Raw genomic sequence first — 13,903 nt, forward strand, 5'->3', positions numbered from 1 at the left:
GAAGGCATATGCACATGCTCAGAGTTGCCATACATATTGACTCCACCTAGTCGTGCTGATAAGTTCTATTTCTTTCTAGCATACCATATTTACTCGCATAATCCTCGCACTTTTTTTGCCGCAAAACTGATGCAAAGTTGGGGAGTGCGAGAATTACGCGAGGAAAACTTTCCGCGAAAATGTACCGAGCGAAAAAGAAAACAAAGTGGCCGCAAATCGGGGTTCTCACACCAGCAACTTACAGCAAGCTTGTGGGGTCTCGACGTGGCGAGCGAGCACCACGCCACGCTCTTAGAGTGAACAGACACAGAAGACGCGGTCGGTACAAACCAAATAACATACATAGCTTATTTAACTAATTTAGACAACGATATCGTCTGCCGAATGATACATCAATTGTATTTAACACGCTACCATACAAACAACATAACACATTAACACACCAAACACAATAACATGACAGACACCATAACACACCCAAGGCGGCGGCGCCAACGCTTGACTTACCACGTGGGCCCCCCCGGCGCGCAGGCCCGCGGTGCCACGCGCGGAGCCGACCCACGCTAGAGACAACCCTTCGCAGCAGCCGCCATGCGCAGCAAGAGACTCGCTCAACTCTCGCCCGCCACCAAGGCCTGCCTTCCGCCAGGGGTGACCGCCAACGCCACCATTCTACCAACAGTGGTACTCAACGCGAACATGCCATCTATCGCTCGGCGGTCGTCACCCAAAATGCGGCCTTGGTGCGAGACACGTGCGCCACACGGCGCAAACAACTTTACAGAGGGTGTCAGCACCCCCACAAGCTTTAAAAAGTACTAATTAGAACTTACCTCAACAATAAAAGCAGAGGTTCAACACAAGGCAAGATTTATTTGAGACACAAAAAGTGGAAGCAAATAGTCAAGAATTGAAATACCATACGCAAAGCTTGTGGGCATTAAGGGGGGACGTGGCAAGTAAAACTAATTTTTTTATTAATGTACTGTTTGTGATGAAATTTGGTGTGTGTATGTGGATGATTGTGAGGATTCCAAATATGAAAACCGTTTTCAAATACCTCTTGTACTTTTTGAGTTACAAGCATAATTATACTAATTAAGCTCTTCACACTTAAAGAGATAATTATTGCTAAATGAAATTATTTTTTCATATTATTATGTTCCCAAAGCATCAACTTGTGCAAAGAAGCTATTAGTTGATTTTTCTAGTTCTTGTAACCATAAATAAAATTTCCAAAACATGGATGTTGTTTTGCGCACACATCGCAGTAATTATAAAATGTGTTCTAAAAATTTTAAATGATGAGTAAGAAGAGAGATAAAGCTTTATTGCACTGCTAAAGGCCTCCTGAGCCTAGTGCAAAAAACGGAACGACTCTATCAGTCTTTGTTAAAAAATGACAGATGTTCTAGCGAAGGCACATAGGCGAAAATCAAGAGTTGAGAAAACTGACTTTGAAAGTTCACTCTTGTTTGGAAGTTCACAACATGCCTAAAACACTCAGAATCCTCCTGGGCAGTAATCCTGAGATGCTGTGGCCTTGGCCTCTGTAGAGCGCAACCCAGTTTTGCGCTTCTTTGTCGTGGAACAATGCGCCTTTTGAGCCCTCTTCACCCTTTTGGCATCCTTTTCGGCTGCTCGCCGCAAAGAGCAGTCTCCTGGATTGAAGCCCAGTTGAGCAGTGATCTCTTGCAGCGCACTCTTGCAGCCACCATTGAAACGGCAGACTGCATCTGCAACTGCACTTTCCACACTTCGAAGGGAGGCGAACTGGCTCTTGGACTGGAGTGACCAAATGAGGCTGTTCATACTCTCCACAGCGTTCTGGGTTTTTCCCTGCGCACACCTTTCAAGGAGCTCTTTGTTCGAGAGGCGCTTGTAGATTGGCAGCAGTGCCCCTCGCACGTGAGGGGGCAGTTTATGTTTGTGAGGCGGCAGCGGCTCTCCCTTGGCCAATGCCTGATTGTGCGGGCACCAGGAGTCAGTCCCACTTGGGCACAGGTCGTGGTGTGGATCCTGGTCTGTGGATGTTACATGGTAATAAGTGGCCATGATGGCCCTCTCCATGCCAGGAACATCGTTGGGGTGGCTCTTAATGGCCCAGCCATAATAATTCGTCAACTTCTTTATAAGGCCCTGCGTCAGCCGGCCTTTGCCACCCATGCTCAGTCCTCGGCCTTTGGATTTGTGCTCATCAAGAAGGTTGCGCAAGGAAGTGCCCATTCTTTTTTTCACATGGTTCACACACTCCTGTTTCTTAATCAACATGTAGCCATACACCTTGTCTTGCGTGAGGGCAAGGTACGTACGGCTGTCACCGTCGCAGAGCACATTGATGTATCGAAGCTTGTACTTGGTAAACGATCTTTCAAACATGATCCTCGCTGCTTCTACTTCCATTTGGCCTGCATTAGCATCGGTGTTCTTTTGGCACTGTGGCTTGTGTTTCTCAAGCCACTCCTCATAGTTGTCGTCACCAGGCTTGGGGCCAACAGCACAGCCTTGGCAGTAGTTGGACAGGACACAGTGGTCCAAGACCAAGCCTGTGTACAGCTCGATTACACAGCCCACGCCAATATGACTTCTGTGCCCCCTCGTCATCCACGTGCCGTCGTAAATGACGTCAATGTTGCCTGGCACTCCTCCTAGGTCCTTGTAAATGTCATGCACCTTCTGTGCACTTTCTGCTTCAATGCGGGTGGCAGCTGATGTGGTGGCAGGGTGGCTGTACTTCCTTTGCAGTCTCTGGTAGGACTTGTGGTGCAGTGCTCGATGCGAAATGTCCATCGCAGAAAAAATGTCATTTATGGCAGATTGTTTTCTGCCAACTGACTGCACAGCCCTCAAAGCACGCACGTTTACCTCAAAGGGGTTCGTTTTTTGTTGCCCGGAGCACCTCGGGGACGACCACGCACTGTTCACTATGCCACAATTGTCACAAAAAAGTTCCATCCTCGCCGCGAGTCCAAGGCAGTGCGTAGTCTCGAGGCGTATCGACCCTTCGTCGCACTTGTTGCACTTTACTGACGAAAGCAGACCGTTCAGCATCTTCTTATTTACAATGAAGAATGTGGAGTCCTTACCGCCGTCATTTTCGTCGCAGCCTTCGTTCAGAAGCTCGAGCTTCCGCTTTGAAGCGGACTTCGATGCTACGGCATCCAAAACATCCCGCCTTGTCTGCGCCCGCTGCGCGATTTCTTCACTGCTCGGAATCTGGGCCGAAACTCGCGATAGAATGTTCGACGCGCGCACGCCCGGAGTTGCAACGGCTGCCGACGCGGTGCCACCGCAATCGGGTTCGCGAGAGCGTCCATCACGGTCGACGGCATCCGGCGGTCTGACATACGACGATGTGGCACATTCCACACTCTCGGCCTCACAACAATCAGCGAAGGGTCTGAGTAGAGGCTCCGTGACGCTTGAAGAGCATGCTCCGTTCGGAACTGCGACTGGGACGGCAGCCGCAGTCGTCTGCCCTTTGTTCCAAGCTTTCCGACGCTTGCCGTACTTGTGGACGCTCCGGAACTTTTTTTGCGACAACATAGCACCGCAGTATGAGCAAGCACTCAGAAGAGACCACTGATGTAAACAAAGCTTGGTAAAAAAAGCACGCGAACTATCACAAAAACAGCCAACTGGCAAAAAACGAAGCGCACGCCAGATGATTCTCGACTCGGCGGCCGCAGATGCGCTCGCGCTTCCAAGGTTGCCAAGGTGCGCGGCGCAGCTTTGACCAGTAAGAGGTCGCGCCTGCTACCACGTGACCCGCGCAGCCAATTGCCGTTCTTCGTTTTCGTTTTTTTACTTGCTCCTCGCGCTTTTATTTTCACTCGGCGAAATACGAGACCGCGACCATCGGGAAGCCGGCTTTCTCCTCTTTCCAAAGCTACCAAAATGGCGGCCCACGGTCAACAACTTGGCGCGTTTGTGCGGCGTGAACAACACCGTTTCAGGGGCTTTTTTTTTCGCACTTTTCGGCGACTAGCCTCGGCAAAAACACTATTTGCGGGATTTGTAGCGCACGTTTCGCTGTAATATTTTAGAACAAGGAAGTTGAAGGTCTGAAGATTACGAAAAAAAATAAATCAGAAAATCGCATATTTTGACCAAAATCGGCACTTTACTTGCCGCGCCCCCCCTTAAGGGCGTAGCGGTAGCGTTCGACGCTCAACAGGAGCCCTCAAAAGGTAAGCGTAGAACGTCAGTATTGGGCTGATGGCTGTTTAGCAGAATCGTCCGCAGTTTTCTTCTGAAGAAATAAAGTTTACCATTAATCCCAGTTTTAGGCACACGGCAGGCCCAACGCGTCTTGGTGGCTTTTAGCTGCCGTCACCAGTGGCGAACACAAAACTCGTAGACTCCGAACGGCCTACCGGCGGCCCTGCTGCCGTTGTTTAGTGCATGATCTATCACTTGGAACTTGAAGCAGCCGTGTAGCTTCAGTATCACCCCATAAAGTGCCAAGATTACCGACACAGCTTACAAAACACGCCGCAACACGCACTGGCCATTTCTGCTTGGCTTGGATTGGATTGAATCTGCATGCAGTAGTACGCTTGATGCTTAAGAGATGGCGCGCGCTATCATCATCAGTGGCTGGAACGAGCAGACGACATTATTGCGGCAGTTTTCGGGGTTGTGATAATTACTCGAGGAAAAAAAAGAAATCATATTTTTCTTGGGCGAAGTGGGGGGTGCGAGAATTATGCAAGTTCGAGGATTACGCGAGTAAATACGGTAGCGCCTTTGCAGCTTTTCCGTAAGGAGCGCTTTGGCTACCTCCTTTTTCATTTGGTTGCTCGACGGGTGCTCAAGTTTTGTTTCTTGAGGCACTGAACAGCACTTGCTTCAGTGTTCACCAATTATGATGGAGCTTGGAGGAGGCCCCAATCGTGTCGTTGCTCTTCCAGTGTCTGGTGCTTTCTGTTGTATTGCACAAATAAAGTAGGTCTTGCTTTGAGTGACAGCAACAAACACACCAAATAAAATTTTCGTTGCCCAGAAAACATCACTATACAGTTGAACACGGTTATATCGAACCCTTATACTGTATTTACTCTCGTAATGACCCACCTTTTTTTTTTTTCAAAAAAGTTGACGCCAATTTAAAAGTAGGGCTCATTACGCGGAAGAAAAAAGTCACTGGAGTTATAACAGCATAAATTTCTGGTGACAACTTTCCTTGTTTTGACCCGTGAAATGCGAGACAAATTTTTTTTGCAGCCCGAAGCTCTTTTTGTTTTGTCCCGTAAAGAAAGTGCATGGATTGACGCCGAAATGTCGTCCAGCCGCTTGGTTCCTATGCTCTAAGGCATGCTGTTAGTAACCAGCCGTGTAGCTAGCGTACCGGCCAAACTCGTCCTGTGCTGCAGGTGTCACAACAAATCCAACAATGAAAACGCAGCGTCGGATGGTGGCACACAAACGTTGTGTTAGACATTGCGGGTGCACAACGCGCCGTCAGCATGATGGGTGCAGTTGCGCTTAGCATAGGTCCGAGATGTTGAGTGCGCGGTGTATTTCACGACGCAGCACGAGCGCCATTTTGGACATCGCGCACTTTGTCTTTGTGCGGCTGTGTTTGCGTGGCGCTATCAGCAAAGATGTTTCTCCTGCATTCGACAGATGGCGCTTTGTCGTACAAGGCGTGACTTTCAAATTTTAATTGACGTTGTCCACGCTCGCGCTGCCTTGCAACCGTTTAGCATGATTGCATAACTATCTTTGGCTTTCATTGCGTTGTTATTTTGTCATATAATGGCTTGATTTTTAACGTTGTTTCGATCATTAACAGCCCTAACTATCATACCGAAATAAAATTAACAGATATATTTAGAAAAGTTTTTTCTTTTTCTTTTTTTCAAACATCAAGGTTGGGGGGTGAGTCCATTATGTGAGTGGGTTCATTATGCGAGTAAATACGCCATACCGAGTTTTCGGGTATATCGAACTCAAAAGTTATCCCCTTCAAATTTCTTTGTAAAAGTATAAAAACTCGCACGTTTATATCGAATGGTATTTTTACCCTCCTTCGGATGTATAGAACGCCACGTGAGCTGGAAAGTGCGCGTTAGCTCGTGCAAGTTGGAAGGCGCGATTTGGCACTCACAGCGTCCTATGCGTGGCACCACGCCTCCGCCAAAACCCAAAACGCTCAAAAAAAGGTAAGGGCAAGAGGGCTCGGACTGCACAATCTCTAACCTGCGGCAAGGACTTTTATGTTTGTTTGTTCCTCTTTCTCTCATACTTTCCCCGCGTACCCGTCGACTTGGAGAGCAGAAATGAAGGAGCCGACATCCTCCTCTTTTCGTCTTTTATTTTTGGTTGCTGTTTTGTGAGTTTTGATCAGGCAACCACAGCTCGCTTTTCGCTGATGCCCTCGCAGGTGGCTATCGCCTCGCGAGCACTTTGTATTTTGTTACATCTGTTGTCGCGTCGCCTACGTACCACCCCATGTGTAGCATTTAAACCGTTGCAGACTCCTTGAATTGTCGAATTCTCGTGTAGCTATGGCCAGCGTCAAGAAGCTCAAGAGCCTTGACTTTGCGGCGAAGTTGAAGGCTATTCAGAGGGTTGAAGCGGGCTAAAAATGTTCGATTGTCGCGGACGACTTCGGGATACCACGAAGCACTCTGAGTACCTTGTTGAAAAACAAGGCAGATATTGGATGCAAGGACATACTTGGTTGGATTGCTCCGCTGCCCTCTTTTGCGCAGCCCGCTGCCGCTTTCGCGTATTCTTTTTTTATTGTTATTCTTGTACTCCACTCAACGAAATCAGTAAAACATTGCTGCAGCTTCTTCCCTGACTGTATGAAGTGCTGAATAATTGCCATGAAAAATGTTATGCTCTTCACAATGCGTGACTGCCAGCGTCAACTGCTATGACCACCTAAATGAAGAAAAAAAAATCACGGCTGCTGAGCGCGCCGTCTTTAAAAAGTGACGACTCATTCTGTGTTGAATTGAAACATCAAATGAGTATTAATCATAAAGAAACCTATTTTCGCTGCAAGAGGTGCGCGCAACCACGCTGCTTCATTCATTGTAAATTTGCATCTAAAAACGGGCCGCAGTGGACATGACAAGCATGTGCAAATTACATTTATGTCAAGCACACACAGCACAAGCGGATTCCCCGCTTTGTGGGAAGCAACACAGCATTCTTACAGCCACATGCAGCCGCAACCTTTCTGTTATGATTGCGGGCAAACGGGAAAATCGCGCACGTGCGTGCCTCATTCAGAGTTGTAACTCTTCTCTGTGGCACGCTTCTAATATCTATTGTGCAAAATTTCTACGGTGTTCACACATTGCACATTTGGTGTTCATACGGAGTTCACACATTGCACATTATCCATCCACACATAGGTCAAAATTATGAATTATCAGTTCGGTTTCAGAGCTTCTACAGAGGGGTAAATCATAATTTAAAAATGTGATCAGCCAGCCGTATCATGTTACGCCCTTGAGCATGCTGGAAAGTCTTGCGAACTGTGATTAAGCTGCAATATCATGTTTCAGTAAAATTGCATATGTCCAGGTTTTTTTTTTTTTTTTTTTTTTTTTTTGCAGTTTCATTCAAAAGCTGTTCGATATTTCACGGCAGCTTTTTGAAGACAAATCAGTCTTTGAAGCTGACCATGTTTTCGCCTGTAGATCAAAACAACATTAGAAGGAAGTGACAGTGGCTATGGGCCCATTCTATATACAGATGTAATCTATAAGCAAGAAACACTGTAAGCTGTAGTCGCGGAAGGCGGGCATGTTGGTAGAAATTTTTTTCGGAGGGGGCACCACCTTGATTAGAACGGGGTCCCGGCAGGCAGGTGTGGGCGACCGTTATTTTGTGCGCTATATACCATGAGAAAACTTGGGAGGGGAGGGGGGGGGGCACAGGCTTGGTGTGCCATGCCGTGGCTACGCCACTGGCGGATGGAAACCCGCCTGGTTGGGTACACACATGGTGACGGACGTCTGGGGAGGAGGACGGTGGGGGCGCAGACTACGGTAAAAGTTACCCTGGCGAGAAAAAATAAGCTTTAGCGAAGATTAGAGCGGTACATGTATGATGTAAGAAAGAAAGTTTCGTCGAATGCACTGGCCGTACACGCAGAAGCAACTGACCAGGAAATAGACCGGAATAGGGTAGAAATAACGAAAACAATACAAAAAAAAAGAAACTGGACTTCCGAGCTATATCTTAACTCTCTGACGACTCAGAGTCCCATTTTAAAATACAGTCGATCCTGGATACATCAAACTGGGGTATTATATAGAAATGTTGGCTATATCGAACAGTTCAAAATCTCTATGAATTTTCCCATGAAAAAGGATGGGACCGATGCACCCATATATCGAACTCCCGCACAGCAGGACATCCGCTATATCAAACGCTGTGCTGCACCGAAGCCCAGAAAGTGCACTTTTCCTAGCAAATAGGTATTGATCAGTCTTAGGCCACGTTCTAACAAGTTCCAATCCTCTTTCGCGCGCAGGCGGCAAAAAAACGGCGTCAATTCATCCCGCTGATCTGGTTCGTTGCGCGGTGCTTGCGAGTAGATTGGTACATTTGATGCGCGATCTGCAGGTCTTAGCACGCTGGCATAGTGTTTTCCAAAAGACCGATTGCCGAGGGCACTGAAAGAGAATGCGAAGTGACTCGGTGATCTCTGTGCAATGTTCGCATGTGCTTCGCATTCCCTTTCTTGTTTGTTAGTGCACAATGACATGCGAGCTTGAAAAGTATGACCTTCGAGATGTGCAACCTTGTGACGTATCTTTTTTAGTGTTTTTGATTTCAGAATGTGTGCCTCAGAAGCTACGTTTTTTTTATTGTTTCGCATTAAAACCGCTAAAAGCAGTGGCGGCAAGCTACAAAGCCACAGTGACATCAATATCACCAGCATGTCGACAGTGAGAACTGCGACGAACTCGGCGTTGCGTCTCTTGCGCTTTGTGGTCTTCTCGCCTCACTCCTGATAATCCTCGTTCGGAAGTTGAACTCAACGTTGTTCCTCACGCAGCGATAAAAATTATGACTGGCGCTTGGAGCGACATCAAGTAAAACACTGTCATAAACATTCCTTGAGGGCCACGTGACGCCTCTGGTTCGTCATGACCGCTGACAACGGCGTACCATGCCTCAGTGAATTCTGCGACTTATCAGCGTTTCCGGGCACCATCTCGGACAGTAGTGACTTCATCGGTACAGATGACAATGTTTCTGACTGCATCGATGCTGAAATTTTGGCTGCCGTTGTTGGTGCCCTGAAAGTGTAGCCGTGCGGTTATGAATGTGCCAACGCCTTTGCTTTCGCTGCTAACCAAGCTTATGCCGTGCTACAAAGCTTGCGGTGGTGTTCTGCGTCCATAAACGTTGTGGCTAAAGGAGCCAAGTTCGCTTATTTGAAAAGCTTCAATGATATTAAGGATGACTCGAACTTGATGGCGTGCAAGAAGCAAGACAAGTTTACAGACTAAATAAAGTGTGGTAACCAGCAGTTCGCACTTTGTTTTTGAGCGAATCATTATGTTAGCTCTTGTAACGATTTCTGAGGCCTGAAATTCTTCAATTTAAGCCTTAAATATGCATATTTTGTATTTCGAACTCTCGATATATCGAACTATTTTGCAATCCCCTTCGAGTTCGATATATCCGGATTCGATATATCCGGGATCGGCTGTATACATTATCGAACTGTTTACACATTCATTTTTCATTGTGAGCAAAGGTCGTGCGCGGAAACTTAAATGTTCTGCTTTTATGTGAGCATTTATGGACTGTGCCCAGTTTAACCCCATGGGCTCGAAATGACAACGACAACAACAAAGAAAGAGAGAGGTGACAGTGGCACTGCTAGCGGCCGCAACAGTGCCATCACGTACGTAGCGCGCTGTGACACGCCGCCGGTAATGTTCACTGCAACTTTCCGCATTGTGTAGTCTGCAGTAGTCCGCACAGATGAAGACGGAGCAATACAACGCTGTTAAAAAAATGACAACACCGCGAAGTCGGCGTTAAAAAACAACGCACGCAACCTCCAGCATTCCTTCACCGGAGCGAGGCTAGATCACGTGATCCAACCACAGACGTCACAGCGATTGCAGCGCTTGCGCCTCCAGTGGTGGGCCTTGCGCCCAATATCAAGGGAAAGGCGGCGGAGCAGTTAATGTCGGTAGCCTGTCATGTGTGCGCTTCTGCCCACGGGAATGTAGGAAAGGCACTGTATGCCTGATTTTTAGAAGTGCGTGCGAAGAACATTTGGGTGGGTGGTCCGATGCTGATGGCCAAAGCGAAATGGTTTGCCGCTGCACTTGGTGAAACAAAGCGGATGGCTTCACCGATTCAAGCTGCGCTACAACATCGTTGGCAAAGCCATTTCTGGCTAAAGCGAAGCTGTCAACAGCCAGGACATCCAGCGGTAAATGACGAAAGAGTGGCTGGAAATCTCCGCAAAGTTTTCTCCCGTGGAGATTTTCAATGCCTGGAGAGACGTGGAGACAGACACAGTGGTCATCTGCTTCCGCAAGGCAGGCTTCAAGATGGCGGAACTTACGGAAACCAATGAAGGCGACGACGACGAGCTCATAGACTACTCATTTCGCTACTTTCATCCCGCTTCTCGGCAGCAGTTTCACACCAAGTGTCTGCAGATGACTTCGTGGATTCCAACGGCAATGTCCAGACCAACAGCTCTTGTAACAAGGAGTATCGTTCAGGCGAGGTGCTGGCTACATGCGCTTACTCTGCCGCTGAATTGGCGACAGCATCTAGCATCATTGGCCATTGTATCGGCCACATGGAGGGAACCGGGCTGTTGCACCTAACAGCCTTGATAAGATCAACATTTCGACAAGATCGACGTCTTCAACATTTAAAAAACGAAGGAGCAGGCCAAGATTAGCGATTTTTTAAAGTAAATAAATCAATATATTACGGCTTGTGTGCGGAATTAGTTGTCATTCTTGAATGCGCCTATCGTATGTGATGATTCACTACAGGTAAGCGCTTGGGGCCTCTATTTTTTATATTGTAGGTGACGAGACGGCGTTCGACGTAGACTTGCCGTTGTTATAGGTTAAATGAGCAGACTAAACGTACAGGAGGAAACGAGCTGTCGAAGTAGAGCAGCGGCTGTGGCGACCAGCCAGCTAGACGCACCAATGTACCAGGCGCCTCACGCCATGAGCCACCGGGGCTCGTCGTCTTTTTCTCTAGCCGACTGGCCGCCACTAATGATACGCTACAGGGGCTCCTCGCCTTGCGTGTTACGCAATAAAGAAGAACTGTAAAAAAAATGTAAAAACATATAAACATATACATTTGCAGCAATTCGTATGGTGTCCGAATGTCGTCAGGACAGAAGGCGTACAGAGCAGTCTGACAGTTCTGGTGGGCGACACTGGAATCCACGTAGCGAGCGAGGATTTCGATGATATTGCGTCGTTAGCAGCAGCGAGCAAAGCAGGGGGGATCGTTGGAAATGCTGGTGGCGAAAATAGTGCAAACATCGTGGTGTGCGTACTGCCAATCGTCGTGCGTTGTGGCTTCCTGAGAACAAACAACACTGCATCTTTCGACAACGCGATGCACATCCTGGGTGAACCACGAGTCGTGGGATGTGTATAGAACTGCTGCAACCCACCATCAAATGGTGACAAGATGACGGATGCGCAAAGGATTGGCTGTCCAAGACAGTGGATGGTATCCTGCTTGTAGGCTGGCACCCGGGCGTGTGGCGTGGCTCTTTAGAGAGGTGGGAGGAAATTCTCGCAGGCACGTGTGAAAAACCCTGGCTGCCATTGGAGAAGTCGTCTTTGGGCTGGCAGTCCAGAAGGGTTTGAACAGCAAGCACCGGTGTGCTGGGGAAACTTGTGGCGTGCATCGCCACAGCGGGCTCAGAGTCCATAGTGTGGGTGGTGTCGTAGGCCTCCACAGGTGCCGGAGCAGGCAAGGAGTCTGCAGGCAAGTCAGCTGGCATAGCTGAGATCGTCGGATCGCCCCGAGCAGACAGTGCAGCTGATCAGGTCGCTACAGCCAATCCGACGGCGCACGAAGCAGCGGCCGGTGTCGAAACTGCGATGGAGTGAAGTGGCAATGCTTTTGTTGGAAGAACCGGCACATCGCAAGCAGGATCCGTCAACTCCAGGATAGTGGGTCTCTTGAACGACGGGTAGATTGGCGCGGAAGGTTCGTCTCTGTTACCTGTGTGGCCAGTTGTTGTCGGCAGAGGAACGTTCTGAACTGGCTGAGGTGCAGGAAACGTTCTAGAAGGTAATGAGCCAAATGTTGCTGTGTCACTTAAGGGAGTAGGAGCACGTTTGAGGTGGTAAAACCTGAGCACGGCATCTCGCGAGTCATCATGCGGGCGAGGGCTCCAGGAGAAGTATGTGCGGCGGCGTTTGAGGTCTAGTGGAAGGTGGTATTCCAATACCTCATACATGAACTCTTGGATCCAGATGGCGTTGCAATCCAAGGCCACCGCTAACTGCTTGAACCAAGACTCTAGGCGATAGGTCCGAAATGGTGGCAGTGGCGGGTCGAATAGCAGCTGCCAGGCTTGCGTTGGCTGGAATATGGCCGTGGAGCTCGGGGGCAGTTGTGCAGCGCAGATCGCTTGTCCGCCTGTCCGTGGTCACCAATTGTAGGTGACGTGCCATCGTCGCAGGTTAAATGAGCAGACGAAACGTACAGGAGGAAGCGAGCTGCCGAAGTAGAGCAGCGGCCGTGGCTTCCAGCCAGCTAGAAGCACCAGCCTTCCAGTCACTTCGTGCCACGAGCCACCAGCGCTCGTCATCTTTTTTTTCCAGCCTGCTAGCCGCCACTAGTGATACTCTACAATATCGAATTTTTCATCATCATCATCATCAGCCTGACTACAACTGCTGCAGGACAGAGGCCTCCCCCATGTTTCATATATCGAACTAATTCGTGATTCTCTTCGAGTTCGATATACCTGTGTTCGACTGTATTCACAAAAATATAACAACGCTCATTCATGATGCAGACAGGAAGCATAGCACTCTACGAAAATGCAACTCCTGGTTTTCTCATTTTCCTCATGAATTTGCACTGGCTTTTGTGGCTGCGTTGTACGAACAGGCCCAAGTTTTCAGCCTATTAGACATATCTAATATTGCCTATTTATTTATTTATTTATTTGTTCAAAATATCTTACAGACCCAACAGGGCATTGTGTAAGGGGAGCATAAAAGAAATACATACACGAATTCGTACAATTTTCATACAAACAATAACATGAACTAATTGTCAATTATTATACAAGTCCTAACAGGAATAACTATGAGAATATATTAATAATAATTTTAATATGAATACAACGGCAATGAACATCAGATGAGTATACGTGTGAGATAATGACGTAAAACAAGTAAAAGAAAGCACAAATTGTGAATATACTTTACATTATTCAAAATAAAACATCACTGAATAAAACACAACAGAACTGAATTGCATGTTAGTATTCAAACCATCAAACAAAATAAGTTTAAATAAATAAGTTTAATAAGCATTTGTTGTAAATGAATGCTGAAATAAAGAATCAGAATCTATGCTAGAAAAATATTTAGGCCACTTGAATCGAGCGCACCAAAACGTAAACGGTGGGAGAATTGTGTAGGTTTGTATGCAGAAGTGAATAAAACGCAATCTTCTTTAACAGCCGGCTGGTTCTCTCTCAGCCCGAAAAAAAAACTTGGGACTGCCTAATTTTCTCGCAGCGAGCCGGCACGCCAAAAGCCTGACCGAGTCCGCCGAGGAGTACCAGTTGCGGCAAGTCAAGCGGACGTACGACGAGGTCGCTGTGGTTACGGGAGAGGAGAACGAGTCCAATGTTCTTCAGGTAAGTTATGTGCTACTTCAGAAAAAAATTCCAGCC

At 47.7% G+C, this 13,903-nt stretch overlaps 1 protein-coding gene across 2 annotated transcripts in view; it reads left to right on the forward strand.

Annotated features, from left to right (window-relative positions):
• Window positions 1-13,903, forward strand: part of RanBP3 (ran-binding protein 3) — a 198,080-nt gene that overhangs the window by 171,592 nt on the left and 12,585 nt on the right. For both annotated transcript variants that reach the window (XM_075875757.1, XM_037431941.2), the window contains one exon: window positions 13,746-13,867. In XM_075875757.1, coding sequence (XP_075731872.1) covers window positions 13,746-13,867 — 122 coding nt within the window. The remainder of the gene's footprint in view (window positions 1-13,745; window positions 13,868-13,903) is intronic.

The sequence above is a fragment of the Rhipicephalus microplus genome, chromosome 10 (genome assembly GCF_043290135.1).
Source record: "Rhipicephalus microplus isolate Deutch F79 chromosome 10, USDA_Rmic, whole genome shotgun sequence".
Lineage (NCBI taxonomy): Eukaryota > Metazoa > Arthropoda > Arachnida > Ixodida > Ixodidae > Rhipicephalus > Rhipicephalus microplus.